Source organism: Vipera ursinii (genome assembly GCF_947247035.1).
Source record: "Vipera ursinii genome assembly, chromosome: 1".
NCBI lineage: Eukaryota > Metazoa > Chordata > Lepidosauria > Squamata > Viperidae > Vipera > Vipera ursinii.
The window spans coordinates 160,247,612-160,274,861 of NC_139512.1; the positions used below are offsets into that span (position 1 = coordinate 160,247,612).

Sequence of the window (27,250 nt, forward strand, 5' to 3'; positions counted from 1 at the left end):
ACAGTATGTACAAATGGCTTCACTCCTCTCTACTAAGGAGAGATTAGTCAGACAAACTTCATAGAGAAATTCTATAATTCTTTTAACAAGGTTCAGGGGGAAGCAGAAAGAGGACACCTAAAACAGTGTGGCTTCTTCCAGATTCTGTAACTTCCAGATTTCTGAACTTTTGTCACATAGCACTTTGTTTGTGAGTTGCAGTCCAAACCAGCTGGGGAGCCTCATTTTGGAAAAGCTTGCAAGCTCATTGGAGAGAGAACATATAAACCAGGGCTTTTTTTTCTCATAGAACGCTCAGAACGGAGTTCCGGCACCTTTTTGGGATGGAACCTTGTAGGGTAGGCAAGGCGGGTTGTATGACATGTGTGAGTTCCGGCACCTTTTTCTTTTACAAAAAAAGCACTGCATATAACCCTTAAGATGGTGGGTTTTAAGAGGAGGTCAGATTCAAGTCCTCCCTCCACCATAACGCTCACCTGGTGTCTTTGAGCTAGTTAGTCTTTTTCAGCCTAGCCCAGATCACAGGGACATTGTGAGGATCCAGTGGGAGGATCTTTTGTCGTACATGAGCTCACAGGGAAAGACAAAAATAAAAAACAATGAATAATATGACCTCACTTTCCTTATCACTCCTTCTGAAAAAGTGTGAAGATCTGGCTCTGCCAACTCGCCTGGTTATTAAAGAGTGGCATGCAACCATGGGGGGTGGTTGGTGGCCTGAGAGAGTTCCTATTATCCTTGCTTGCATCTGTTTGTCATTCAGTTTTAATTCTGTTTCAACTGTATCTTTTTATGTTTTTATAACTTCTTATCTATAAACCACCCTTAGTCATAGTGATAGTGAAGATGGGTGGTGCCTAAATTTGATAAATAGTGAGATGGGTGTTGCCTACATTTGATAAATACAAATAAAATAAATATGCCTAGCTCACTCTTAACTTGAAAACAAAATGCTTTAGCTCCCTTGACCTACAACAGACATGTCAAACTCGCAATGTCACGTGATGTTGTTGCGCGACGTATCGGGACTGTTTTGCTTTCGCTGGCAATGGGGTGGGCACGGTTTCCGCATGACCCATCTGGCCCACGTGCTGGCAGTTTGACACCCCTGACCTAGAAGATTACAGATTCTCCTGAAAGCTGGCTGGGCCTTCCAAGGTTTTTGAAAGAGGCCTAGTGATCCTCAGCAAAGCCAAGGAATCTCTGTGTCCTTTCGCCCTGGCTAAGTTGAAGCACTAAGCACTTTTTCCCAAGAAAACAAAAAAATCAATGCCACAGTTGAATTGTTTATCCCCGATACCAAGCCCTATCTGGCTTCTGTTCCAAATCCCTACCAATCATTTGATTTCTCTCCAGAATAATGGGTGACAATCAGGGCTTTTTTTCTCATAGAACGCTCAGAACGGAGTTCCGGCACCTTTTTTGGATGGAACCTTGTAGGGTAGGCAAGGCGGGTTGTATGACATGTGTGAGTTCCGGCACCTTTTTCTTTTACAAAAAAAAGCACTGGTGACAATACTCAACAAGTGTTCCTACCCCTTGAAATGATCCTTGGGATTGTGTTGGAAAAGGGGAAAATATTACAATAAGACCAGTACAGAACTTCAGGCTATCTCATGTATGAGCTAGGGATGAGAAGAAAGCAACATCATGGGGATACAACATATCAGGGGGGGGGGAAGTTATCAGGCCAATTTTGTCCCATGGTTATGTACAAAGGAGGAAGACTGGAAGGAGGATATGGTTTTTTTTCTTGTATTCCAGCTCAGTGACCTTTTAAAAACACCATCACTTGTGGCACAGTTCTTCCTAGAGCAGGGGTCTTCAAATTTGGCCCTTTTATGACTTGTGGACTTCAACTCTCAGAATTCCTTAGCCTGCATGCCTGGCTGAGGAATTCTGGGAGTTGAAGTCCACAAGTCATAAAAGGGCCAAGTTTGAAGACCTCTGTTCTAGAGGCATGAGAAGAAGATGGTGACCTCTGCTCCTTGTTGTAGTAGGTAAGACTTTTTAGTCAAAGTTGAAATACTTTACACAGCAATTTCAGGGAAACAAGTTTGCATGTGTACCCAGGAGGGGGTGTCAAGAGGGGAAACGATGAAAGCAGCGTCACATTACCACAGTGCAAGCGCTGTCACTTTTAAACCTGACTTGTGGTATCATATGGATGTATAAAGGGGTGGAGCTTGCATTATTACAGTATGATGGCTTGGATCCTGCAGTTGACTCGGAAAGCAGCTGCAACAGAATTGCTACTAGTGTCTTGGATTGTATCTTGCTTCTGATATCACTGAGGCTTTCTTCTCACTTGAGGGAGTTGGGGAAAAAACAACCTGTGTTCTCCTGGATAGAGTGCAAGACTCTGTGGAAATGGCATCACAAGCATGTGCTTGTCTAATTTGGTCATTTGAAGTCCAGAAGAACAACCCGTTGCCCAGACCAAGGGTACCATTTTCCTGGGGTTTCCTCAAATTAGCATCCCCAGATGTCTTGTACCATAGTACTCATTCACCCAGACAATTTAATCTCAGTTGCTGAGACAACGGAAACAAGTCTATTATTATTTATGGGAGGGAGGTAAGAAGTTGAATCTAAAGGACATCACTTGAAAAGAGACAAATATTCTGGTGGGTCCTGCATTTAATTCCCCCCCCAGCTGTTACTCTCCAGATACGTTGGACTACGACTCTCAGTGTCATCCACCCTTGTGCCTGCTGCTGGCTCAGATGATGAGACTGGCAGGCCAGCCCACACACACACACACACACACACACACACACACACACACACGCCCAGGAGACATAGGGAAAGAGTGTGTTTGGAGTAGCAGAATCTGCAATCCAGCATTTCCAGAAAGAAAAAAAAGGCTGCCTTATGATATGTAAGAGCTTCATAAAAAAAACATAGGCTGATCTTTGTTCTTAGCACATTTTTAATAAGATCATTTAAACTTTCTTAGTGAAATGGAAAGTGGGAAGCAGTCAAACTACTGATAGGAAACTCAGATGCCCAGGGGGATCCTCAAGGACAGGGATGTCAAACTAGTGGCCCACTGGCCAGATGTGTCACATGCACGCCAGGCCCAGCCCAGTTCCACAAAGGCAAAAAAACATCACAATATGTCACGATACATCATGTGACGTAATCGAGTTTGGTACCTGTGCATCAGGAGGATCAAAAAAGTCAACGGTACTTATGGTTGCATAGTCAAAACCCTGCCTTATTTTTGCATGCATGGGGTGATGGCCACCATCTTGATATTTTTGACACACAGATCTCAGCAGAATCTTCTGCAGCAAGAAGATGCTTCACTAATCTGGGATCTCAGACACATATACAACCTGTAAACCCCAGGATGTCAAACCTTCAAATGCTCTGAATTCTTTTAGTTTAGTCAAAATAATAACTTTCTTGTGGGAACCAAGATCAAGCAGCCTAAATGTTTGGCAGGCTGGAGCTACCTTTAGGAAGCCCGCCAAAGGTGTTAATTGGGGATTATGACTTATGACACATCAGTGGGGTGGGGACTTCAACTTTTACTTTGTAACCTGTTTGTGTGTGTGGGGGGGTAACTTTCGGTCTTGGTTCCACCGTGGCCATTAAAAGTGTTCTTTGAGGAAAGCAATTGCCTCAGAGTTCTTATTTCTACTGGTCTCATTTATTGGAACCGTGACACAGGCCTTCCTCATTGGATCCCCTTGAGATGGCATAGCCTCCAATTCCTGGAGTTCTTGGTTCTGTTTGGAAGCAGAGCCTGAAGACCATCCCAAAGCCCATGCTCTGACCACCTTCATTATTCCATTAACAGAGATTTGGAAGGGACCTTTTGAGATCTTCTAGTCCAACCTCCTACTCAAGCAGCATACTAGTTGAAGTCACCACTATGCTGTGTAGCGCAGGAGATTGTGCATCATTATCCTGTTACTCCAAAGGAGGCCTACTTTATTAGATGGGTTCTGTGCCTAGGGGGATAGCAATCCCCACCCATCAGGCATAATAAATCTTACTAGGCTTACTTCCAGCCAAGGAAAAATTAGGAGGTGCTACCCAGGAAAGTTTTTTGAACACAGGTTTGAGGACAGGGATCCACCAGAAATTAGCCAGATCCAGCTGGGCGGGCTTGACCTCTTTGAAGTGATACACACCCTGAGAGCAAAGGCTAGGCCAGATCTTAAAATAATCTAACGACTTCTCTCTTCAGATTCTGTGCTTCACCCCTACCACCTCTGTGCCTTAATTTAATTTACATTTATTGAATGTAGAGCCCACCTTTATTATTTGTTTATAAACAACTACCAGGAGGTAGACATCCCTAATACATCCTCCTATTTTTTTCCCCACAACAGCAACTCTGCCAGGTGAGCTGGGCTGAGAAAGCCTGGTGGCCAAGTCACCCAGCCAGTTTTTTTTTCCACGCTTAAGGTGAGAACGCCGCTAGAACTCCCGGCTCCTACCTGGTACCTTCATCTCTAAACCAAACTGTTCCTCTTGGTGGGGCGGGGGGGGGAGGGAAATCCTAGAGGGGCTTCAGGCGCTACCTCGTGACCCCCTCGCTCCTCCCACCCGCAGCCTTTCTCCACGCAGGAATGACGTCATCGTCCTGTGGTGTGTGGTTTTCTTCCCCCCCCCCACCCGCCCCCGGCGCGTCCCTGCTTTGGCGGCCAAGTAGCGCTGGCGTCCTTCTCGCCACCCAAGAGCCGTCAGGTCTCTCGTTTGCGGATGGCTTTGCCCCGCTTCCTCTTTCAAAGATTACCCTCGACATCCCCGCGTTCGGAGGCCTGTAAAGAGAGATCGTTGAAATCAAAGCTCTTACAATCGAGTGCTGCGGTTGGGAAGGTTGGAAAGCGACCAGAGAGGAGGAGGAGGAGGAGGAGGAGGAGGAGGAGGAGGAGGAGGAGGAGGAGGAGGAGGAGGAGGAGGAGGAGGAGGAGGAGGAGGAGGAGGAGGAGGAGGAGGAAACAAAGTTAACACGCGCTTTCTTTCACCCACCCAGCCACCCACCCACACCCCCGCCCTCCCCAACAAGCTGCAGCAGGATTGCCTTTGGTTGCTCGGCCAGTGCCATCTAAAGACATTTAGCCTCCCCTCCCCCTCCCACACACAACCATTAGAAGGAGGTCCGACAAAATCAATTCAGCCATTAAGCGCTGGAAATAGTTAATTAAGTTGGAAAAAACATGAGATGAATTCACGGTCTGGTTAGTTTCTAGGCTCTTCATGGTAGCCACTCCCCGTGATTTTTTTTAAGAGAAGTATCCACTCCATCAGAGCCACGCGTATATTTGAAATTGGAAGGAAGAGCCTACAGGCGCACTAGGTTAGATTGCACTCCCGATCCAGTCGCCCCGATTCTACCCCGAATTAAGGGTTTGCAGGGTGGTGGTAAAAAGGGAGTTAACCTCGGGCAGCGTTTCTGGGAATTCCTCCCCGCTGATTTCGGTGGGGTTTTGATGTGAAAGAAGTGGGTGAGAGCGCAGAGTGGCAAGCTTGAAAAAGTACACGCGTCTCAATTTGCTAACGTTTCCTCATTAATTTGCCTTCCCGTTGAATCCCGTATGTGAATCGAGTGTTAAGTTACCCTTTAAAAGAAAATGCCTTTAGGCTTGCAAAACCCAAGTCGTTCGCTAAATCCCTTCCTTTAAAGAAAGATAATCAGCTCGTTCGGCTCTTGAAACAAAGGGTCTAGTTAGTACTTTCAATTCAAGTGCTTGTCTTAAGGATGTTTAATGAGAGTCACGGGGTCCCTGGACACAGACGGCAGCCCACATCTCTTCTGCTCTGGGGATCCTTTGCGATCAATGAGAATATTCCAAAGAGGCCTTTATGGATTGCAGCCGCAGATCAAAAACAGGGGACTCTGGAATGCAATCAGGGGCGTCAAAAAGACGCACCGCCATCGTTCATCACAATGACGAGGAAACAGGCCGGCACTCTTTCGCAGAAGGTTCCAAGCCCCCAACCCCAATTGACACCCGTACGGAATGAATCGATGGACGAATTTCCCCACCCCCAGCCTCAAAAAAAGAAGTTTATAAATAGTTCTCCCCACCCGCAATCCCAGTTTCATGAGCAATGGCGACGTCGGACCATTCCTAAAATCTATCTATCCAGGCTACCCAAAGCGTTAGTCTGTTCATTGTCTATATAAACCACGCTGCAGACAGGGTTAAGAAAATAGCAGCTTTCTTAAAACACCGGAAGCTGTGCTCACACGAACATTGGAAAAAAAAAACCTCAGTAGTCAGACGCCGTTTAGCCTAGCTGTTAAAGAGTCTGGTTCAATGAACTGTAAACACGCAACATTGGACTAAATAACCCTGTAGGCCAGGGGTCTTCAAACTTGGCCCTTTTATGACTGGTGGACTTCAACTCCCAGAATTCCTCAGCTGAGGAATTCTGGGAGTTGAAGTCCACCAGTCATAAAAGGGCCAAGTTTGAAGACCCCTGCTGTAGGCTAACCCTACAAAGTGCGACTTCTGAGCGGCCAATGAGTTTGTGGAGGAGACAAGTCCTTCGCTGCGCTTCTCCTACGAAACTCCACTCTTCCATCCACCAGGCTGCCGGAAAAATTCTGCTCGTTTGTTTGTTTTTGTGTTTGTTTTCCTGAATTTCGCTTCTGCGTTGTATTCATTTGATAGGAAGCCGAAACTGCACGGCGCTTACTTTTCCCCTCCTGGGTAGACCTGCACGGACTGCGCTGTTCGGCTACGCTGTTTTTACAGGTAGCAATTCAGAAGGTTGGTTTTTTTTCCCTTCGTCCTCCGCCTCTTTCTCCCTCCTCCTCCTCCTCCGCTGAATTCCCCCGGTGAGTCCTGTGGGGACTGTCAAAATCGCCCTTGTCGAAGCGAAGTGAACTTAGGTTATTCTTCTTCCCGAATTGTCCTCCCGCATTTAGTTCGACCTGCAAAAGCGCAGCGCGAACCCTGGCCAGCGGCATCGTGGTTTTTTCGGGGGAGGGGGGGGAGGGAGAAAGAAATAGCGGAGCAAGGGAGAAGAGTTGTCCGTGGCAAGGAGGGCACCTGACTGTAGTCGTAGTAGACTCTCATCCGGAGCTTTTTCATCCGTGGAGCGGCTGCTTCTCCGCATCGCCTCCTAATTTCCGTGAGCCCGGAGTCGAGGCGTCAGGTTAACCACCAGGCCCTCCGCTTGCACCTTTTCCCTGCCCCCGATTTACAGCTTTCCAGCTAATCTGGACTGCAATTCCCACCCGAGGACCCCCCTAGCGTGCATGGCCTGATGGGATTGGTAATCCAGCCCATCTTGCTGGGGGAGGCAGCCGTATTTGGGACGGGACAGTTCGGTGGGCGAGGTTTGCATAAGGGAAGGGTCGCCTCCTCCGACGGTCACCCCTGTTCGGGACCAAGCGTGCAATTGCAGTCGGCTGCAGAGGAGGAGGAGCCCGAAGTTGCGAGGAAACTCCTGGAGGCGAAGCGCCGAGGAGCCGGGAGCTACGTACGACCGGACGCCAGGGACCCTCGCGAAATTTACTGCGTCGCCAAATGGTGCTTGGCAACAAAATGCCCCTGAATTTTCACCCACTTTGTGAAAACAGCGCTAAAGTTCGAACCGGTCACATTCTATGAGCAGCACTCGGTTCGGTCCGTTCTCTCCGAGGGTCTCCCTCCCCCCCCCCGCCCCAAAGACTTCAGATTCTGCTGCTATCCGCAGTCCCCCTCTGCCTTCGTTTTAATTTGAAACGAAGAGTTTATTATTATTATTATTATTATTATTATTATTATTATTATTATTATTATTATTATTTTAAAAGTTCTCATCAACGTCAGGTTTATACGCGTCTTTTTTTTTCTCTCAGAAAGACCACGGTATTAGTAGTGGTACTAATTATTTCATTCATTCATTCTCAAATACACTTTAAGGTAACCTGCTATCACTGTGAGATATCTGCAAGACTACTCAGCAGCCCCGTTGAGTTCAGTGGAGGGGTTTTTTTCCCCACCCCCACCCCAAAAAATGTGTAGCTCTACAAGTTTGGTTCCACAAGTCAGAGAACCTAAGGGCAAACAACTGGTGGGAATGATGAGAAATAATTACATTTTTTAAGACTGCCTTCTATGTAACCGCATCTGAAAAGTGTGTACATATTCACCTACTTGGAGAAGGCTACCACATAGGGACACTACACTCTTTCGACTCAAACCACTTACCTAGGAACAAGCCCCAGTGGATAGTGGAAATAGCAAAAAGAAGCGGAAGATAGGGATAAGATTACTGTATACTATAATAATTTTTAAAAATCAGTTTACAAACTTAGAACAAGAATATTACAAACACCATATACATACATTGTTTGCTCTGTGATTCAAGTATGCACATCTATCAGTGAAGAAAGCCTCTTTTCTGGATCTGTATTTTCCTCCATAAACACAATATTTTCCTCCAGTAGCGAAAGAAAACACACACACACAAACAAAATGACCATCTATTCCAGGGGTAGGCAACCTCGGCTCTTTTATGACTCATGGACTTCAACTCCCAGAATTCCTGAGTCAGCTGACTCAGGAATTCTGGGAGTTGAAGTCCATGAGTCATAAAAGAGCCGAGGTTGCCTACCCGTAATCTATTCTAACCAATTGGAGAGATCCTTGGAACTAGACAATGGTTCCTCAGGAGCCAACCTGTATTATCCCAGTAAGTCCTTCATTCCTAATGAACTTGTTTTAAAATTTGTTTATTTAATTATTCACTTTTTATGCTGCCTATCTCCCCTACAAGGTGGTTGGCTTAAAAGTCCATCAACAGTCCAGGCCTTTCCCTTCAGCATTTCTCACCTGCCTCACCACACAGATATTTTTTTTTACATGGAGAAAATATTTCTGTGTTCAAACACAAAGTGATTCTGATCACAGAAACCATGGGCTTACCCATAGTTACTTCATGCACAGTTGATTCTCTAGCCCAAAGTTTGGGGGCTCTTGCGGCACAGTAGCCATGACTTAATCACAAATATTTGTGATTCACAGTATTCTAAGGTCCAATTTAGTGTGGCTCCCACCAAGTGAATGAGAGTCAGAGGGCTGAAATGTTCAAACAAAAGTTTCAAGAAAACAAGACCACAGTTTCTATGGATATATGGCATGTTGTCTCGGATCCATCAAAAGTTAACAAATATACTGATGTGTCCAACCCAAACCGTAGTTTATGGCTTAGATTGTTAAGTGACTTGTTTATTCAGTGAATCCTTGTTAAGGAAACGGAGGCTTACATTGGGTGAACACAGCCAATGAAGAGTTATACAGCGCCAAGATAACGTTCTGAAAGAGGGTAGTGAGGATAAAATCCCCAGCAGTAAACTGGAAAACAGGAAACTGGAATACTGGAAACTGATTTTGCCAAATTCCATTTGTAAACATAACTTAGGCAGCAAATAATTCAACAGAGATTCAGTTCAAATCGTTTAATACAGCTTTCTCCAAACGGGAGCCTTGCAGAGGTGTTAATTCCCAGCATTTCTTGTCTGCGTGCAGTAACTAATCAGGGTTCTCTTCGATGGGATGGAAAGTTCCTTTTTCAAAATTTTAACTCAGGATTTCCTTCAAAGTTTAAAGCCTGACCGATGGCCAATGAACCCTTGGTGGAAAGAGACTTCTAGAGTCAGACTATAGCAGACATGTCAAACACAAGGCCCGGGGGCCAGATCCGGCCCGCAAAGTGGTTTCATGTGGCCCACGAAGCCATCCTGGAAACAGTGAGGGAACGGCCCCCACTGCCTTGGCCCTGGCCCAGAGACCCTCCTTCTGCCAGAGACCCTCAGATCTGTCCCACTCCTGCCTAGGCCCCCATAGGCACCCTTGATGCAAACGATGTAGAGCTGGCCACGCCCACCCAGTAGGCCATACACACTCTAGCCACGCCCACCCAGTAGGTCACGCCCACCCTGGCCATACCCACCCGGCCCCCTGAGGGCAACTGCAATGCTGATGCGGCCCTCAATGAAATTGAGTTTGACACCCCTGGACTATAGGAACAGCTGCTGCCTTTAAGGCTCCAGCCTAATAAATGAGAACACTGTGCTTAGAACAGGAGGACATCACTCTGAGGAACATCACCCAACCCAGGAGCCAAATGTTTTTCAAAATCCCCAGGGCAGTTCCACACATTGAATTCATTGCCACTAGTAACCTTCCTCTTGACACAGCTACTCTGTTTCCTACTTTCTCTGCCAGGAGATCAAGTTCACATAAATGGGACTTTTCTTCAACTTGGTCTTTGCCATCCCTCTAATCCGGACAAGAAGAAGCAAAGGTCGGATGATCCCGTGAAGAAGAAAGGGAATCCGGAATAGGGTAGGCCTTCTAGTGCTGCCACTTTTGAGCTCCCCACACATCCAAAAAGTGAGAAATAATAAAAAAAAAATAGCTGCTTTTAAGGCCACAGGGTTCATACATTCAATCAGTATTGGAGCTAAAGCAACCCCAGGATGATGCAAAGCCTCCTGAGAACAATTCAGATTGCAAGTCAAAACGTGGAGATACAGTAATGCAGGTCTCGCCACTTCCACTTAAAAGTGTTTTAGCAGAGGTGAAGTCTCATTGCTTTAACAACTAGCCTACGATGCAGCTGTTTTCTTTCAAACCAAGCTCAACTTCTAATCTAGTGAAATTGAAAGAGCATCCACGCAACAGTAGGGGTGTGTGTGGGGGGGGAAAAATGTCACTGACTTTTTTAAACTTCTTTTTAGCAATTGTTCCTAGGGTTTCCCAGCAAAATCCACTCAGGTACTACGTAAGGCTGGTTCTGCTTACAGTCGCTTCAGAGCCCAAACAGGATGGGAATCACTACAGGCCCTGTGCTCTGGATTATTGTGATCCAGAATCCCTTGCAAAGGGTTCAGGATTCAAAAAGAATGCACAGAGAACCAGATTGAGAGAGGAGGCACCGTTCCTTTACTGGCAGCTGATTTAACCAAGACCAAAAATTAACTTCGCAGAGGAACAAAGTCTATATTTTTTTCCCCTTTTGGATTTCTTTGAACTCAAAAGGTTTTCATCTTCCAAGATAGCTTGTAAATGTCAGCAGTCATTTTTTTTAATAATAAGGGGTTGCTTCTCTCCTTGGTTAGCTTCCAAGCATTGTTTCTTAGCCTTGCCTCTTGGTGCTTTGGAAAATAGGGTTCCATTAAAATAAAGGGATTCTCTGGTTAGCCTCTAATCAGCTCTTCCTACTTTTCAATGAGATCTGACAGAAGGAGAAGGAGAAGGAGAAGGAGGGAGAAGGAAGGAAGGAAGGAAGGAAGGAAGGAAGGAAGGAGAAGAGGAAGAAGAGGAGGAGGAAGAGGAGGAGGAAGAAGAGGAGGAGGAGGAGGAAGGAGGGAGAAGAGGAAAAAGAGGAGGAGGAGGAGAAGGAAGAAGAAGAAGAAGAAGAAGAAGAAGAAGAAGAAGAAGAAGAAGAAGAAGAAGAAGAAGAAGAAGAAGAAGAAGAAGATATAATTGAGTATGTCCACCCTTGGCTCAGGAGTTCCTTTGGAACCAAGTCTTTTGGTTGGCTTGGAATAAAGGTGTTGCGATTCTCATTCTGGCACTGTACACACACACACACCTTTTTTCCTTTTTGCAATTCTGCTTCGGTAAAAAGGATGAGGTTTTGGAGATTGCTGGTTTATGCGTCTGAGTAAGAACATCTCAAGAGAAACTGAAGGGTGTAGATTAAAAAAAATTCTTCCCCGTTAAAATTGGACAGATATCTTTAAAAGAATTATATCTCTAATTTCTACAGTGTTTCGTAAAATAGAAATGGGGCAGTTTTGGGTAAGAAACCAATGCACATTCTCCTAGGAAGAAAAAGGAAGTTGCCCTTCCAGCCTATTACTTCTGCCTATCTCCTTAGGAACCAAAGGGAATTTAGAAGGACCAATAGCATAATGCAAAGAACTAAGTGTACATGGATCACATAGTCTGAGTTCACAATGCTGAATGGCCCTTCTTTTAAGCAAGAGCCCTACAGGGCGCCCTCACTCTTAATATTCTCATTTGCAGATACCCCACACTTACCTTCATGGCATCTGAGAGCAGAGGTCAATTAGAAGAGCAGCCTGGGCTCCTAATGAGCATGCAGTTGTTTTTTTTGCTGCCAATGGAATTCCAGAAAAATAACCAAACTGCAGCTGCAAAGCCTCACTCGGCACTTTGCAAGCCAACCCAGTTCTGTTGGGGCTGCACTCCTATGGTGAAGACAATGAGAGTTATAGCCCAAACCTAACCTATCTGGTGAGAACCAGTTAATGAAGAGACTCTGGCCTGTGGTTTCACTCCGCCAATATCTACGTTTTGCTTTTTATTCAGCAAAACTGGCAGCAGCAGCACATGAGACCCAACATGGTTCCTAATGAAGGGCGCTTGGTTGGGGACATTTGGAGATTTTGTCTATAGGGCTTGAGTGGGGATCAATGTAATCCACAGGGCATACTTTGCGACAACACACACAAACACACACACCTTAGAACAATTATCCAATGAGAGAAAAGATAAGGTGACCAGACCTTTTTATGTGTGTGTGCGCACGCGTACACATGCACAAATACAGGCCCACACCCACACCAATGCAAGCCCCGTTTGTCAGTCCACCTTCACACAACGGGATACGTTTAGCTCATGCTTCCAACAACTCAAGACATAATTCTTTATGCTTGGATCTGATAGCACCAAAAGGGGAGGGGGCGGCAGGAAGAAAGTCATTGGAGGTGCTGGGGGAGGGGGGATACAAATCCCCATTGGCTTTTTCTCCAGACTGTTGGACTTCCCATGAACCTTTGCCACAGGAGAGTCCCTGGCAAGGCGCCCTTCTTTTGGTGGCCCCTTTCTCACTAGCAGACAGGCAGCAGTGGGTCTGGCTTGTGGGGGGGGGGGGTGTTGCAGCTGATCAGTGCTTGAGAAGCATCCTCCAAGGCTGCCTGGCTTTTTTTTTTTTTGGCAGCCAGTTTTGTAATTGAGTGCCTCGTGTTTTCAGCAGCTGCACTCCTCCATCTGCTTTCCTTGGAGAATTAACTGGGCAGTGCAGGGCTGGGAGCCCAACAGCAACCCCGTCTCTGATTCCGCACAACAACAGGCTGTGCTGAAAACAGCCAAGCCTGTTGGGCTAAGAGGAGAAGAAAAAGCTCCCTCCACACCAGCGATGCCCAGGGCACTTTCGCTTTTGAGGTGTGGAAGTGTGTGTGTGTGTAGTTGTCTGCTTCCCAGGTTCTTACTGTATGCCTTCCCAGGTTCCTATGTCTTCAGCCCCGGGGATTGCCTCCCCACCTCCTCTAACCAAGCCCAGCTCTGCTGCTTAACTGGAGCCCGCAACCTGTTGTGATATCCAAAAGTCACCAGGGTCCAATGGGTGTGTGTGTGTGTTTCTATCTGAAAGTCAAACTGGCACCTCAATAGAATTAGCCTACCCAAGTCAGAATGGAGCGCCCCCCCCCCCCGAAAGAAAAGCAGTGAGGTCGAGAACAGCTTACATGGGAAAAGAGCAGAAAAAACAGGCTTGCAGTTGCGGGGGTGGGGCGTACAAGATCCCCGAGATTCTCCAGGCCTCAGTGGGGTGCTTGTGGATGCCAAAGCAAAATGATCGCGGGGTTCCGCAGGTCATATCCACAAGGAAGTATACCAGGCCGCCTGGTCGCTGCCAGCTCTCCTCCGGCGTCCTGAACGGAAAACTAAATCCAGCCCAGCGAAAAGCTACCAGCCTCGCTGGCTTATGGGCTGCCTGGCGCCCTTTTAAAGATCTGGCACGTCTTTGTGCCTTTCCTTCCTTTTGGATAAAGGCGGCTGTTCCTCACTAAGGCCTTTCTCTCCCTCCCCCCCCCCCCGCCCCATCCTTGGCTCTTTTGCAGCCCAAAAGGCTCTTTAATATGAAGTGCAGGGAACGAGCCCAGAAACCTCGACCAAACCTGCTGCTTAATCCAATGAAGGCAATTTCCGAGCGTAATTGCGAACATGTTTTAATGCATATGCATGAAAAAGGCACTCTTCTTCTTTCTCTCCTTTTTTTTTCCGAGGGACCGACTTTACATGCTTATGTAATTGATTGAGGCGCTGACCCGCTATTCAAAATGTTATTTGAGAACCATCAGAATGCGTAAACTTGCAAATTGCCCAGCTTGTATCTGAATTAATACCTCATTCATCATCATTATGGGTTGATAAGTTAATTTAACCATTTCATTCTGCCTTAATGAGCTATAGTTAAATTAATGCCACATAATATATGAAAGTAACATTTAAATAGAAGCGCTGGGCCGAGACAAACAGAGGCTGCCGCTATTTGGGCTTGAAATAACGTGACATAAATCTTTTCTTCATTACAGGAGCCAGTCTGTTCTACCAGCAGTTATGAAGTCTTTATTCATCCGCTTGCTTTTCTACAACTCTTTCCCCCCCCTCCCCGGAGCCTCCCCCACACCCTGGTTGCTTTGCCAAATAGCCTAGGTAAATTATAAGCGCTTGTAAATAATGCCCGAGGATGATTTTATTAAAATAAAATGGATGGGGGGGGGACGGCGGAGGGGAGGAATCATAGCAAGGAGGACAGACGGGAGAGGGAAAAGGGGATTGTTACTTCCAGAATGACAAAAGGAAGCAAACCCCCCCATCCTAAAGGTAGCACACCTCCTTTCTTCTGAATTTCCCTCCAAGCTCGTTGGAGTGGGAGCCAGCAACCGAGGCAAGGTGAGGGTGGACGTATAATTCTCCTCGCCCCATAGAAACGTGAACGCTCAGGTCCACTTTGCCACTGTCCAAGCAGAGGCTCATTTCAACCCGATTTATCCCCACAATTTGTTTTCAAGTTGATGGCCCCCTTTGCCTTTGGAGGGCAGGAGAAATGTAGCAGAAGGGAGCCCGTCGAATAATAGGCTCAAGCATCTCCCCCCCCCCCAAAAAAAAGATAGGAAAACGGAAGGGAGACACTTCACATTAAAAAAAAAAAGAAAGAAAACTCTGTCTGTCTGGGGTTCTGGGCTCCATAATAAAGTCTTGGGTTCTACCCTGTAAGAATTCTTTTTAGGAATGTCCTACAATCCGCACCTAACTTGAAGTAAGACTGGATCCATCCAATCTAAGGGAGGAAATGAACACTGTGACTGCCATCTTTTCCAGAGATGGGGGAATCTGTGGCTCGCCAGATGTTGGACCAAATCTCCTGTTTTCAAGCAACTGGCAGGAATAACTTGAAGTCCCAGGTTTGCATAAATTATTTCTCTGGAGCAAGTCCCATTGACCTCGATGAGAGAAGTTACTGAATAGATGTGAAGGGTTGAGGTCCTATAGCTTTCAATGGGTTCTTTGGGGAACTGAACCTGCTTATACAACAGAAGGGCCCCACCAATGAGAAGTGTTAAGAAATTAATACTAGGACCTTGTTGTGGCGTTCCTCACACCTCAGGAATACCCTAGAAAAAAATATATTGTTGGTTTTTAGGAGAGCTTTCAAAATTATTTTTATTTAATAAGTTTTTGAACAGCTTTAAAAAAAATCCTGTCAGTGTTTCTTAATTTTAATACTGAAATTTTATGCTGTTACTTTGATAATCTGGATGTGTTTGCTTTTCTTATGGAGTAATTATTATATCTTATGATTGCCCGTATAAGCCACTTTGTGATGCAACAAATTCTGAAGACAAAATAGACGCACATAAAATAATCACATTTGAGTCAAATCTCTTTTACTTCTAATGTAGTTTCTATGTAGACTTGCAAGTTAAGGTACCTTAGACTTCAGTCCTAGACTTAGTCTAGACTTCCATCCTTAACTAAAAATAAATCGGTGGAAAAAACTATATATACTTTAGGTTTTGAGTACACTGTCAATAACTTCCAAGTGGCTGTTCTTAATCCAGACGTGACTTTTCCTCATAGCCCCTTATCTCCCTTCAGAAAACACCCTGGCATTTTTAGATCTTTCTGATACCACCCTTTCATGGTCATTATGGGTACTTTTGGTGTAAACATCCTAGTGAAATGGATGCTTTTGGAACATATACTTAGAATGGACCTTTTCATGTTCACTAGTCAACGTCCAATTGAGGGTGGATGTTCTAGATTTCTGATCCAGATAGAAACGTATGAAACGTGTCCTCACACAGACACAGAAGAGACCCCTGGGTTCCTGATGGAGACAACTCAGCATCTCACCCAATTAAAAAAAGGGGGGTAGCTTAATCACAGAAGAAAGTTCAAATAAACAAGAAAAGGTTCTGCCATTCTTGTCTTTTAGCTCTTTTGCCCTCCCTTTTCCAGCTTCAAGGGCACTAGTCCTCTAGGAGAATAAATACAGAGAAATGGAAGCTTCTGAACGGAATCCCATTCCGCCTCAACAGTCATAGGGATCCTGGAGTATAAGACCCACCAAGAAAAGACTTTCGTCCTGTGACTTAAGCATATACCAGTAGTCGTGGCTTGCAGGGCTACAACCATCCTCAAAAATTTCCCCCTCAAATCAGTGCAGCTTGTGGGGGTCTTAAACGCTTCAGTAATGCAGAGGGGAAAACCTGGGCTTCAGAGGAGGAGATGTTTGCCACCGTGCTGGATTCCGTTTTTGGGATGCCCAGCCAGAGAGAGAATCTGGGTGCCCTGAAGAGCATCATTTCATAAACTTTCTGTGACTTCTTAGGACAGGGGTCGGCAACCTCGGCTCTTTTATGACTCGTGGACTTCAACTCCCAGAATTCCTGAGCCAGCATAGCTGGCTCAGGAATTCTGGGAGTTGAAGTCCACGAGTCATAAAAGAGCCGAGGTTGCCGACCCCTGTCTTAGGAACAAAGTCAAGGGTCACAGCACAACCGTTGGACAGGGAGGGATAGCCGTGTAAAAACAAACTCAACGCCTTGTCAACCTTTAAGCTCAGCGAAGGAAAAGATCATGGAACGGGGAAATGCTTCTTTTAAGCCGGCTAGGTTTTATCGCTTCTCCGCGTCTTCATCAATGGAGCCTTGAAAAACACGCTGCCGACCTGAGAACTAAGGATGTGTCAAAAGGTCGCCAATTCAAAAGCGACAAGGGCAAGCAGCAAAAGCTTTGCCTCTTGCCAGCCCTCTTCCCTGGCCAGATCCAGCAACCCAAACTCCTCTTAGTTCTACTATTATTATTATTTTTTATCCCATTTATATCCCGCCCTTCTCCGAAGACTCAGGGCGGCTTACAATCTAAGAAGCACAAATCAATGTGCTTAGCAATAGCCTTCATTCTATGTATATGAATGCATTATGTATTCATATTATGTATTCATAACTTGACGCTGAGATTTTTTTTTTAGGTTCCTATGCCCCCCCCCCTCCACTAAAGAAAACCTATACCAAATAAACTTCAGGTTTTATTTTGGAATTGCAATAGCAGAGAGGACATTTATTTGGTAAATAAGGCACATAACACGCACCGTGAAAACAACAACAAAAAAAGCTCTGCTTTAAAGCCCAGTTCCACTTGTCCCTGGCCCACCCCCTCCATATCTGACTATTGTTTCCCATCACACACGCTGATATATTTATTCGGGGTTGGGGGGAACCGTCCGCGCCGAGGAAGCCCCTGTCAAGCGCTTCAATCGTTCCAGAGGTTCCCACTGGATGATTGGTTCCACCTTAAATAACTTGGGCTTTTTGGTCCCAAATGCTCCCTGTAGTTCGGGTTTTTGTCCTCCCGCAGCAGCTGTCACCCTGCATTATTCGCAGTCAGCTAAATGAAACATTATTCTAAACATATGCATCGTAATCAGTTCGGTCACACTTACAAGAACACGCGTTAATAAGGCAATCAATCACCCTGGAACAAGCAAGTTCTTCTGTAACAGCTCATAAACAGTGTGTAATGAAGAATTGGAGGTTAGCATGACATGCGTTGATCAGATAATCAATGTCAAAGATGCGATGAGTGTCAGTAAATGTAGTTTTCATGTCGTTTCTATAAAATCTTCAATTTACAACAAGCAGTTCAATTACCCAGAAAATACAGTCAATTAAATAGGGGCGATTGGACAGTAGTGGTGGGGGGGGGGCTGGATCATCGATCTTTGCATTTCTATCTCGCCGGTGGACATTTAATTTGGTTTTTCTATTAGCGCCGAAATAAAGAAAATATAAAATATATTAAACAACCTACAGATTTATTTTCTTGTCAAAAACAATTCAGGGGTGATGACAGACAGTCTTCTTGCATTTTATGATGAATTATTTTTTTCATTCTTCGCACCCTCGAGACAAGAACAATCAGGGGGGGGGAAGAAATACGTGGTTATTTCGGACGGGGTTTGGGGGGGCACTGTCTTTTCCTGTTTGCTTTCTCATCTATCTCAATGCTTTTGTTTTTAAGGGTTACAACCCCCGCGTTAGCAAAGAGCATAGAAAAGCAGGGTGATACATCACTAGTCCAAATGTGCTGCTATAATCGTATTTCTTTAATGGGGGTGTTTTGGGAGCAAAAGGAGAAGGGGGGAGGACAGGGAGAAATAGGCTGGAGGAGGGGGGAGAGAGAGAGAGAGAGAGAGAGAGAGAGAGAGAAAGAAAGTGGGGCGTGTGTGGCTTATCTAACAAAGAACCCAAGGGAACACTCCAATATATACTTAACCAAACTGCAATTAAAGACAGTATCAGCTTGTATCATTTAGAGCTAATGCAATAATAATGGTAAATTACAGGCCAAAATGGTTTGTGATAGCAGCTTCTGTATTCCCAATAGCTTCTGTGTCGTTGTAATTAATGCCATGGTGAGCAGTTGGTAAAGGTGAATTTTGTGCAAGGGACATTGGCAAGGATTTTTTTTAAAAAAAATGCTTTAAATTGAACAAAAATAGACTGATACACCTCATTGACTTTTTACATGTTCTGACTGAAATATCGATCTTATGGGAGGGAGGGAGGGAGGAAGGAAGGAAGGAAGGAAGGAAGGAAGGAAGGAAGGAAGGAAGGAAGGAAGGAAGGAAGGAAGGAAAATATGTATTTTGTCCTAAGGAAACATCTTCAGCATGATTCTGTTAAAACCACTATCTCTGGTTTTATTTTTGTTAAATAGTACTCTTTGGAAATTAAAGTAACCGCACTTCTTTGTCCTAAAAGATGTGACCCATATTTACTTAAAATACCAGGAAAACATGAAAATAGATGGAAAGTGAGGAAAATTTAGTGTCTGTTGACTGCTTTTCCTACAGGAATATGCACATAGTGTTTGTAAACACTCATCTTTGGGCCAGGCAATTATTTAAACCAATGTTTGGACTTAAATGCATGTCTACTATAAACATGAGTAATGCGCTGCATTTGCAGTAAAAAAAACCAATTAGTATGACTTAATCCTTCTGATACGTGTATGAAAAAGCAGCAAAAGTGGTTATTTTAAGAAGCTGTCATAAGCTTAAATAACATTTTAAAATATATTTGTATTAAAACAGCAAACAAACCAAATATCAGGAAGACTTAAATAAATCAGGTGGCTTTTGATTTAAATAACATTTATTTTACATGACCAAACACAATAAATAACATAATATACAAAGCTTTGTTGTTATTGCACATTTGTAAAATATTTTACAGTGAATTCATACAGCCAGTGAATATCTGAAGCACAGGACTTATTCACAATTTTTTTCATAATAACTAGATCCATTGGACCTAACATAAAATTATTTTGTTTCTTTTTTAATCTTATTTACCAGCAAACCTATCAACCACTTCCAAGATATATAGATTTATTTATCTATTTCTATTTTGGAAAAATGTAAACATTATTGCCAAAATTGTTCTCTCTATATCCAATAAGGGCCATCATTACCAAATATTTAGAGAATTGAAAAAGTAAATGTTGATAAAATAATGCCACATTTTTTTAAAATTAGTTAGCATTAAATTATATATTAATTTAAAAGTTAAATATAAAGTCCGTGGACAATAGCTGGTATTTTTCTTTTGATGCATAAGAAGTCTTGTCTTGGTATATTAAAAAAAATATTTATTATTTGAGGATTAGGTCCTTAATTCAATGTTCTCTATATATCTCATGTTCTTGTTAACATAATCTACTCTTCTTTTCTTGAAACTTCTGTTAGTTTTTAATCTTTCCTTTCCTATCTTCATACCAGCAATCTTATGCTATATTTTGACTCCCCCTTCTCACTAATAAAAATAATAAAAATAAAATACAGTTTTTGTTCACTGAACAAAACAGTACAGACTGGAAAATAATTTCCTGAATGTCCATTATCAAAATGTGGGGCTGGTAAAAAGAAAGAAAGAATGCCAGCAAGTCCAGTGTCTTAAAAAACAGCAAATTTCAGGACACTTATTTGAAATATATATAAATTAAGGGAAATGAATGGGCTTGCACGCCTGTGCTCACGTCTTACACATGGGGCCTAAATAAGCAATAGCTAGTTATGTGAGAGCTTCAACTCTTCAGAAAAATCTCATTATGTGAAGAGTAAAGTGACTCTGCCAGGAGCATTATGGAAATATAGCCAAGTTTGATTTAATGAGGCTCTTTCACATTGGTGGAATATCAACTGAAAAGTCAACCCAGGGCGTCCAAGCTCCCAAAATGAAAATTGGCAATTGAGATGATCAGAACCGTAGCTTTCTTGTGCAAAATCACTTCCAAGGTAACAGATCTAACATTAAATAACCTACCGCCTTTGCACCAGGAACAATGTTTTATGTACCAAGTCTCTTATCCGTCTCTTCTAATGACTTCCCTTAGCGGGTTGTTAGTACTTGACAGCAGGTCTCCGTGCGGGAAACTCCCCCCACCACTCTGCATTCAAAGGAGGGTCCATCAGAGAACATGATTGGCAATTTTCGTCATAATCTGCACATTATTAGCATCAAAATTGACACCGCAGTAACACCGGTGGTTTTTGATGCGTCTCTCAAGTTCACGGAAAGTTGTGGGGATTTGGGCTCTCTGTTAGCCAGATCGCGGAGGGAGGGGGGGGAGGGAGGGAGGGAGGGGAGAAGGGGGGGCTTAAATAAAGCAAGCGTGATTATTTTCCTCCTTTGGGGAGGACAGGGGAAGAATTTAACATTTTTTTTAAAAAAAGTTACGTAGAAGATCCGTTTCAGGATAGGACACGTGCCAAGAAAGTTTCAAGTATTTCCCAGATAAATGCAGAGTAAGAGACTCGGAAGCAACAAGCCGCGTGTCTTCCTTTCTAAACTGCCATTCTGTTTGTCCCAGTCTACCTATCTTTTTACCAAGCCATTCAAGGCAATCTGCCCCCTTTGTTTTCTTTTGGGGGGGAAGCGTTTTTGGAGGCCCGCGCAAGACTTATTACCAGACGCCTTCAGAGAAAAGATCAGGAAGGACACAGTAAGTGTGTCGGATTTTCCTTCTTTCCTAAAAGAGCCCCTTTTCGCCTCCTTGAACCGCAGGTATGTATGTCTGCGATCGTTTCCTTCGGTCGTTTTTGTCAGCTTCATCCTCAACCAATTCCCTATAAAAGATACTGCTGGTTTTGCTTCAGGACAAAAAAGAAAAGAAAAGAAAAACAACACGAAGGAACAGGGTATCAATATTAAGCCCTCCGAAACGGGGTTTCGGAGGGCTTAATGAAACGATAAGGTGAACGAAACCAAACCAAACAAAAGGCAGCCGAACTCAGGAAAAAAAAGTACAAACAGTTCCCCTTGCCATCAGCAGGGGGAGCAGAGCCAGGCTCCCCAAAAGATTAAAAAGGAAAAAAAAGTACCGTAAATGTCTGAAAGGAATCGCGCTTTTTTCTCTCTCTCTCTTTCTCTTTCTTTTTTTACACACAGTCTTTCCATTGAGAAAGAGGGAGGGATTATAGTTGGGGTTTTTTTTTGGTCTACCGGGGCCCAAATCCATCCATTAAACTTTTGCAACGGCAAGAAGCAGCAGCGGCAGCTCCTCTCCAATTTTTTTTTTTTGGGGGGGGGGGGTGGATGGAGAGGGAGGGGATTCCATCTTAAACCGGAGCCTTAATAGCCCAAATGGTGACCAAGGGCGCTAGAAAACCCTTCCGCTCTAGCTTAGAGCTTCAGCTACGGCCCTCCCGTCCCACCTTGGACCCAACGGTGGTTCGCTCCTGCCCCGGGCCACCCCGGCCCAACAGCGCCCTGCAGGACGCCGGGGGGGGGGGTGATGGTGGCCGGTTATCTGGTCAAGGGAGCCTCCTCCCGCTGGTCCGGGGAGGGGACGGCGGTCTTGCTGAGCACGGCCGCCGAGTAAGGCAGGAAGCTGCTCTCCGAGCGCTGCGAGGCGGACGCCGCGGCTCCTGCCGCGCTGCAGGGGAAATCCGAGCTGGAGGAGCGCGAGCCCAGCGCCGCCGCCGCCGCCGCCGCCGCCGATTGGCTGCTGTGGCAGCTGAGACAGGAGCAAGGGGCGGAGCCGGTGGGAGGAGCCGAGGAGGCGGCCGCCGCCGCTGCCGCCGCCGCCGCCGCCGCCGCCGAAGCCGCCGCGCTGCTGTTGAGCCCGGCGGCGGCGGCGGCGGCGGGCGACTGGTAGAGGCCCGGGTGCCTGAAGCTGCACAGCAGCTCCGGGCGGGAGTAAGGGTGCGAGAGGGCGCGGAAGGTGTCCAGCGGGCGGATGGAAGTGGCGAAGGGCGAGGCGGCCGCTCCGGAGGCGGCGGCCGCGGCGGCCGCCGCCGCCGTCACCCCGACGTGCGGGTAGTAGTGGAGGGGCACGTGGGAATGGAAAGGGTAAGGCAGGCTACCCGTGGCCGCCGCGTGGGTCATCATGTAGGTGTAGAAGCTGGGGTCCGCCGGGTGGGGCCAGGACATGGCCAGTCTCTGCCGCTTGTCCTTCATTCGACGGTTCTGGAACCACACCTGAGGAGGAGGAGGAAGAGGAAGAAGCGGAGTCGCCTAGTGAGAAGCGGGATGCGGGAGAAGCGAGGCGTGGGGCGGGATGCCTACCTAGCCAGAGCAACGGAGGCGGCGGCGGCTCCCCCTCGTCCTCCCCCCCCCTAGGGTCAGCTGCGTTTCTATTTTTTAACATATCTTAGAGTTTTATCCGGCCGTGGTTCGCTTAGAAGTAACTCAAGGCCTGAATATACAAAATAGTCTTTCCTCCTCCCGTTTTCCCCACAACGACAACCCTGTGAGGTGGGTTGGGTTGAGGGACAGAGTGACTGGCCCAAGGTCACCCAGCCGGCTTTCATGTCTAAGGCAGGACTAGAACTCACAATCTCCTGGTTCCTAGGGCACTGTCTTAACCATTACACCCTTTTCTATCTACCGTAGCTGGCCAAGACGAACTCTGCCACCAATTCGCATCCGTCCTCCCTAAGACGGAATTCCGCTTCTGCCAAAAATAGCTTCATGGAGGCAGTATTCCTCAGCTGGTGTTTACCAAAATCGAAAAGAAACTGCCTGCATTTTAATTCTGGATAAACTCAGAATCCTTCTATCAGATTTTGGCCTCTCTAATTCTGACTCATGTTAAAATACATACATGTCTCTTTGAAAAGAGCTTTTTACGTTTTATTTGAATATCACTGCCGGCATAGCACGGCAAAAGAACAACCATGAGACACATACATTCTCAAACATCCACCTTAAAAGTTATCTGAAATTCTACTACTGTTCTATTCTTAAATGGTTCTTCAACCTCTAATCCAATCGATTATTATTAATTCAGCCTAGTTTCTGTCCATGACAGCTAAGCATATACAGAACTGACATTATCATCCAGTGCCAAATTTTCAGAAGGTGAAAACTGCTATAAGACTAGGTTTCTGTTGAAATTGTAAAATAATAATAATAAAAGGGGATTTGACCTGGGGAATGCATTATAAGAAAATGGATTCTGTTTTTACTGTCATTTTATCTCTGTCCCCTTTGCCATTATTATTTAGGAAATGATTCACATAATGCCTTCCTGAAGAGTTAGGCTGAAGGCACAATTTTCCGTTCTTTAAGTTTAAAAGCACAAAGACACATTTAATACAAGACTGATGCTGCTGCTCTCTTTGATTTTTATCTACTGTTTTTATTTGTAACGCCAATCTACATTTGTTGAGAAAGTTACAAGAGGCCTCGTGGCTTAGCATCCTCCTTCTCTTAAAGAGAAGAGAAAACCCGGATAGGGAAAAACCACAATAACAAAATACACCAATGGGGGGGGGACAAAACGTGTATATTTAGTTCTAGAGTGACTTGGTTAAATTATCCAATCCGTTCGTTGCTTCTTTTATTTTTATTCTTGATATTTCGTTCACTCTACTGTTTGCTTTTTTTCCTCCTTGTTTTTTCCCCTTATTGTGTGTTTGTGTGTATCTACAAATGTGAAAAGCAATAGTCTTAAGGTGAACAAAATAAAACCCGAAAACCTATCCGGTGGAAGGAGGAGGTTTCTTAAAATAGCAAAGCAATCAGCTTTCCTTTTTTTTTATTTATCTGATTTCTTTTTATACTGATCAGAATCCTTCCTCCTTTCTGAGGAAGCGGGCGCAGAAGAGGACTTTTTTCAGTCTCAGGCAAGCCCGGCTAAAACAGGACTACAACAGCTTGGGGAGCTACACACGCGGAAATGACAAACCAAGCCCTCAAACCGGGTCTTGAGACGCCAGCCACCCTCCCCCGCCAGGACGGGCCTGGTCCTCGTGAGTCCCCCCTTCCTTGGAAATACCTTTATGGTTGTCTCGGGAAGGTTGAGCGCGGCGGCCAACTCACACCGTCTAGGCCGAGAGACATAGTTCTCGCGGTAGAATTCCTTTTCCAGCCGGGCGATCTGCTCCCGGGTGAACGCGGTGCGGTACCTCCTCACTTGATCGGCCCCGGAGCTGGAAGTGCTCAGGCTGCTTCCGCTGTGCAAGTTGTTCAGGGTGGATCCTGAGGAAGAGCTGGTGGTGCTCGGAGTCGAACTGCTCTCCGAATAGCCTTCCAGACAAAAAAGTAACAAAAGACCGGGTTTATTGTCCCGGAGAGGCGCTGCCAGGCGGATTTCAGACCCTGCAATCCACACTTCCCCAATAATTAATGTTGTCTGTCAGGGACACAAATTGCCAGCGTTAATCGAATCAATAGAAAGTTTCTCCTTTTATCTTTTGTTTTCACTTAAATGAGAAGACATCGAGAAAATTAAGCATCCTTTAAAAAAAAAACCATCTATTGATAAAAAGATTCCACTCTACCTAAAAATATATTCGATGGCAAAAGTTAAGTGCGGCATCTTTTTTGTAAGACGCCTACAGCTAATCTTTTCTGGGGCCCCATCACTGGGGATTTTTTTCCCCTTACTTTTTCGTTCACTTTTTCCAGAGGTTTACAGAAGGACGATAAATGGAAAGGCTTGCCCAATTCGGATTGCAAACGAACGCCCTGTTCAAATGTGTTTCCTTAAAGATTCCACAGTCCCCCAGTCTCTGATGATTCTAATTGTGCAACTTGGCTCCGATAGAACGGGTTGTTCCCAGCTTTAAAAATAAGTTGTTAGTCGAGTTTGTGACATGATGATGCATTATAACAATGCTAAGTAGGTCGCACAGGAGGGAGAGAGAAGGCAAAAAGTATAGAAGAGAACAAACATTTAAAAAATGCTGCATTTTTTTAATGAAAACCCAGAATAGAAAATCAGGCATAAGTGGAGATAAATTACTTAAAGGACACCGCTACCTGCACTCTGAATAAACTGAGTTATATCAATTATACCAACAGGATCTAATTGCGATCTCGGAGTTTATCAGTATACACACTCTTTTCTAAATACACTTCACAAAAATTCAGCAAAAAGTACTTGTTTACACTTGCGAAATCGCGGGCAGATTGTTCAACATAGCCGGCAAATAAGTGACCCTCAGATTTCTAGATCAGCCATGTAAATCCCATAACAGATCTCCGGAAAGATGTGGGGATATGCTGTGTAACAAGTACAAGTACATTATCACTCCTGTCCCGCATACATTGACACAGAGAACCCAAAGTATAAATGCCACTCGAGATTCGCTTAATGCGGGTAGTGTGTGTGCAAGCCACACAACTCGATAACCTTTTGCTTCAGATTCCTTAAGGATGCTACGCTGGGAGGCGACTTCGCACCTTCAGTTGATCTCCGAATTCATACCCTCGTGTTTAAACCCTTCTTTTACGGGATGTCTTCTCTTAACGCGGGGGAAAGGGATAAGTAAAAAAACACACACAACAACACAGGATAAGGGTTCGATCCTGCTATGCCGGGATTTCCCCCCCCCTCCCGCCCCCGCCTCGCCCCGCTAAAAGCCGGCTCCGAGTTGGGATGGGGATGGGGATGGGGAGCGCGAAGGAAGAGAGTGAGTTACCTTTGTTATTGCTTTCCTTCAGAGAGGAGGGCAGGCTGGTCGGCGAGCGAAGCGCGGAGCAGCCTACCTCCACGTCGCTGTTCATGTCTGCCTCGGCGGCCACTTCTGAGTAATGGCTAATTTTCTTCCGGCTTTCGGCGGGAGGCAATTCTGCCGCTACGGCGCTTTCGCTGTTCTGGTGCTGAAGGCTGAATAAAGCGTCGATCTCGAATTTCCCTTTGGCGGCGGGGAGGTCCCCGATGGAGCTGTGCAGAGAAGCGGAAGTTAGTCTCGGGCTGAGCCGGCCGCCGTGGGGCGAGTTTTCCAGGGCCTCCAGGACTGCGTTCCCAGCCGCCTCGGTCAGATTCGCCAGCCTTTTGCCAGCCGTGGGGCTGTGTAGCCCCCTCTCCATCAAAATCATCTCTTTTCTTATCCTTTCCATCATCTCAGCTCCCCCCACACTGAAAAAAATTGTACGTGGGAATGTAGGTAGGTGTGCGTGCCTGAGTGTCCGCGGTTGTATGTGGGATATATATAAATATATGATTGGTCCTTCTAATAATCAGCTCACGGCAACAAGGGCCAATTCGCTTTCAGGTCAGGAAAATATCTCTTAATTTTTTTATTTTTATTTTTTCAGCCGAGGCAGAAAACCAAGAAGAAGAGGAGAAAGGGGAGCGAGATGTAAACGCGAAGGGAATGACTGGTCAAAATGACCTATACATCCTTTCTATCCCCGAAATGTCATTCATCACAGAAAAGGAGCGCTCGTCATTAAGGTACGAATGACGCTGGTCGAATAATCATTTATTGTAACAGGTTTATAAGCAAATAAATACAAGATCCTGTCAGCGGATAATGAAGGCGGCTTCAGAGCAGACAAATAGATCCAACAAGGGAGGCGGAAAGACCAGGACTGGAGAGGAGGAGGAGGAGGAGGAAGAGGAGGAGGAGGAGGAGGAGGCAGAGAGGAGTCCTCGTCCAGCGCTGGATCAGATCCTGCACGGGTTGCTGAGATTTGGCCTCTGGGGTGAAATTGGCAGCCTGATTAATAAACGAA

General features: G+C 45.4%; 1 protein-coding gene across 1 annotated transcript; it reads right to left on the reverse strand.

Annotated features, from left to right (window-relative positions):
• Positions 1-21,973: 21,973 nt before the first annotated feature.
• Positions 21,974-26,635, reverse strand: EVX2 (even-skipped homeobox 2; the record flags this gene model as incomplete). Its single annotated transcript, XM_083348590.1, has 3 exons — positions 21,974-22,762; positions 24,564-24,814; positions 26,212-26,635. 3 exons carry the CDS (start codon positions 26,633-26,635, stop codon positions 22,088-22,090), a joined length of 1,350 nt encoding a protein of 449 aa, XP_083204716.1. The 3' UTR covers positions 21,974-22,087.
• Positions 26,636-27,250: the final 615 nt, after the last annotated feature.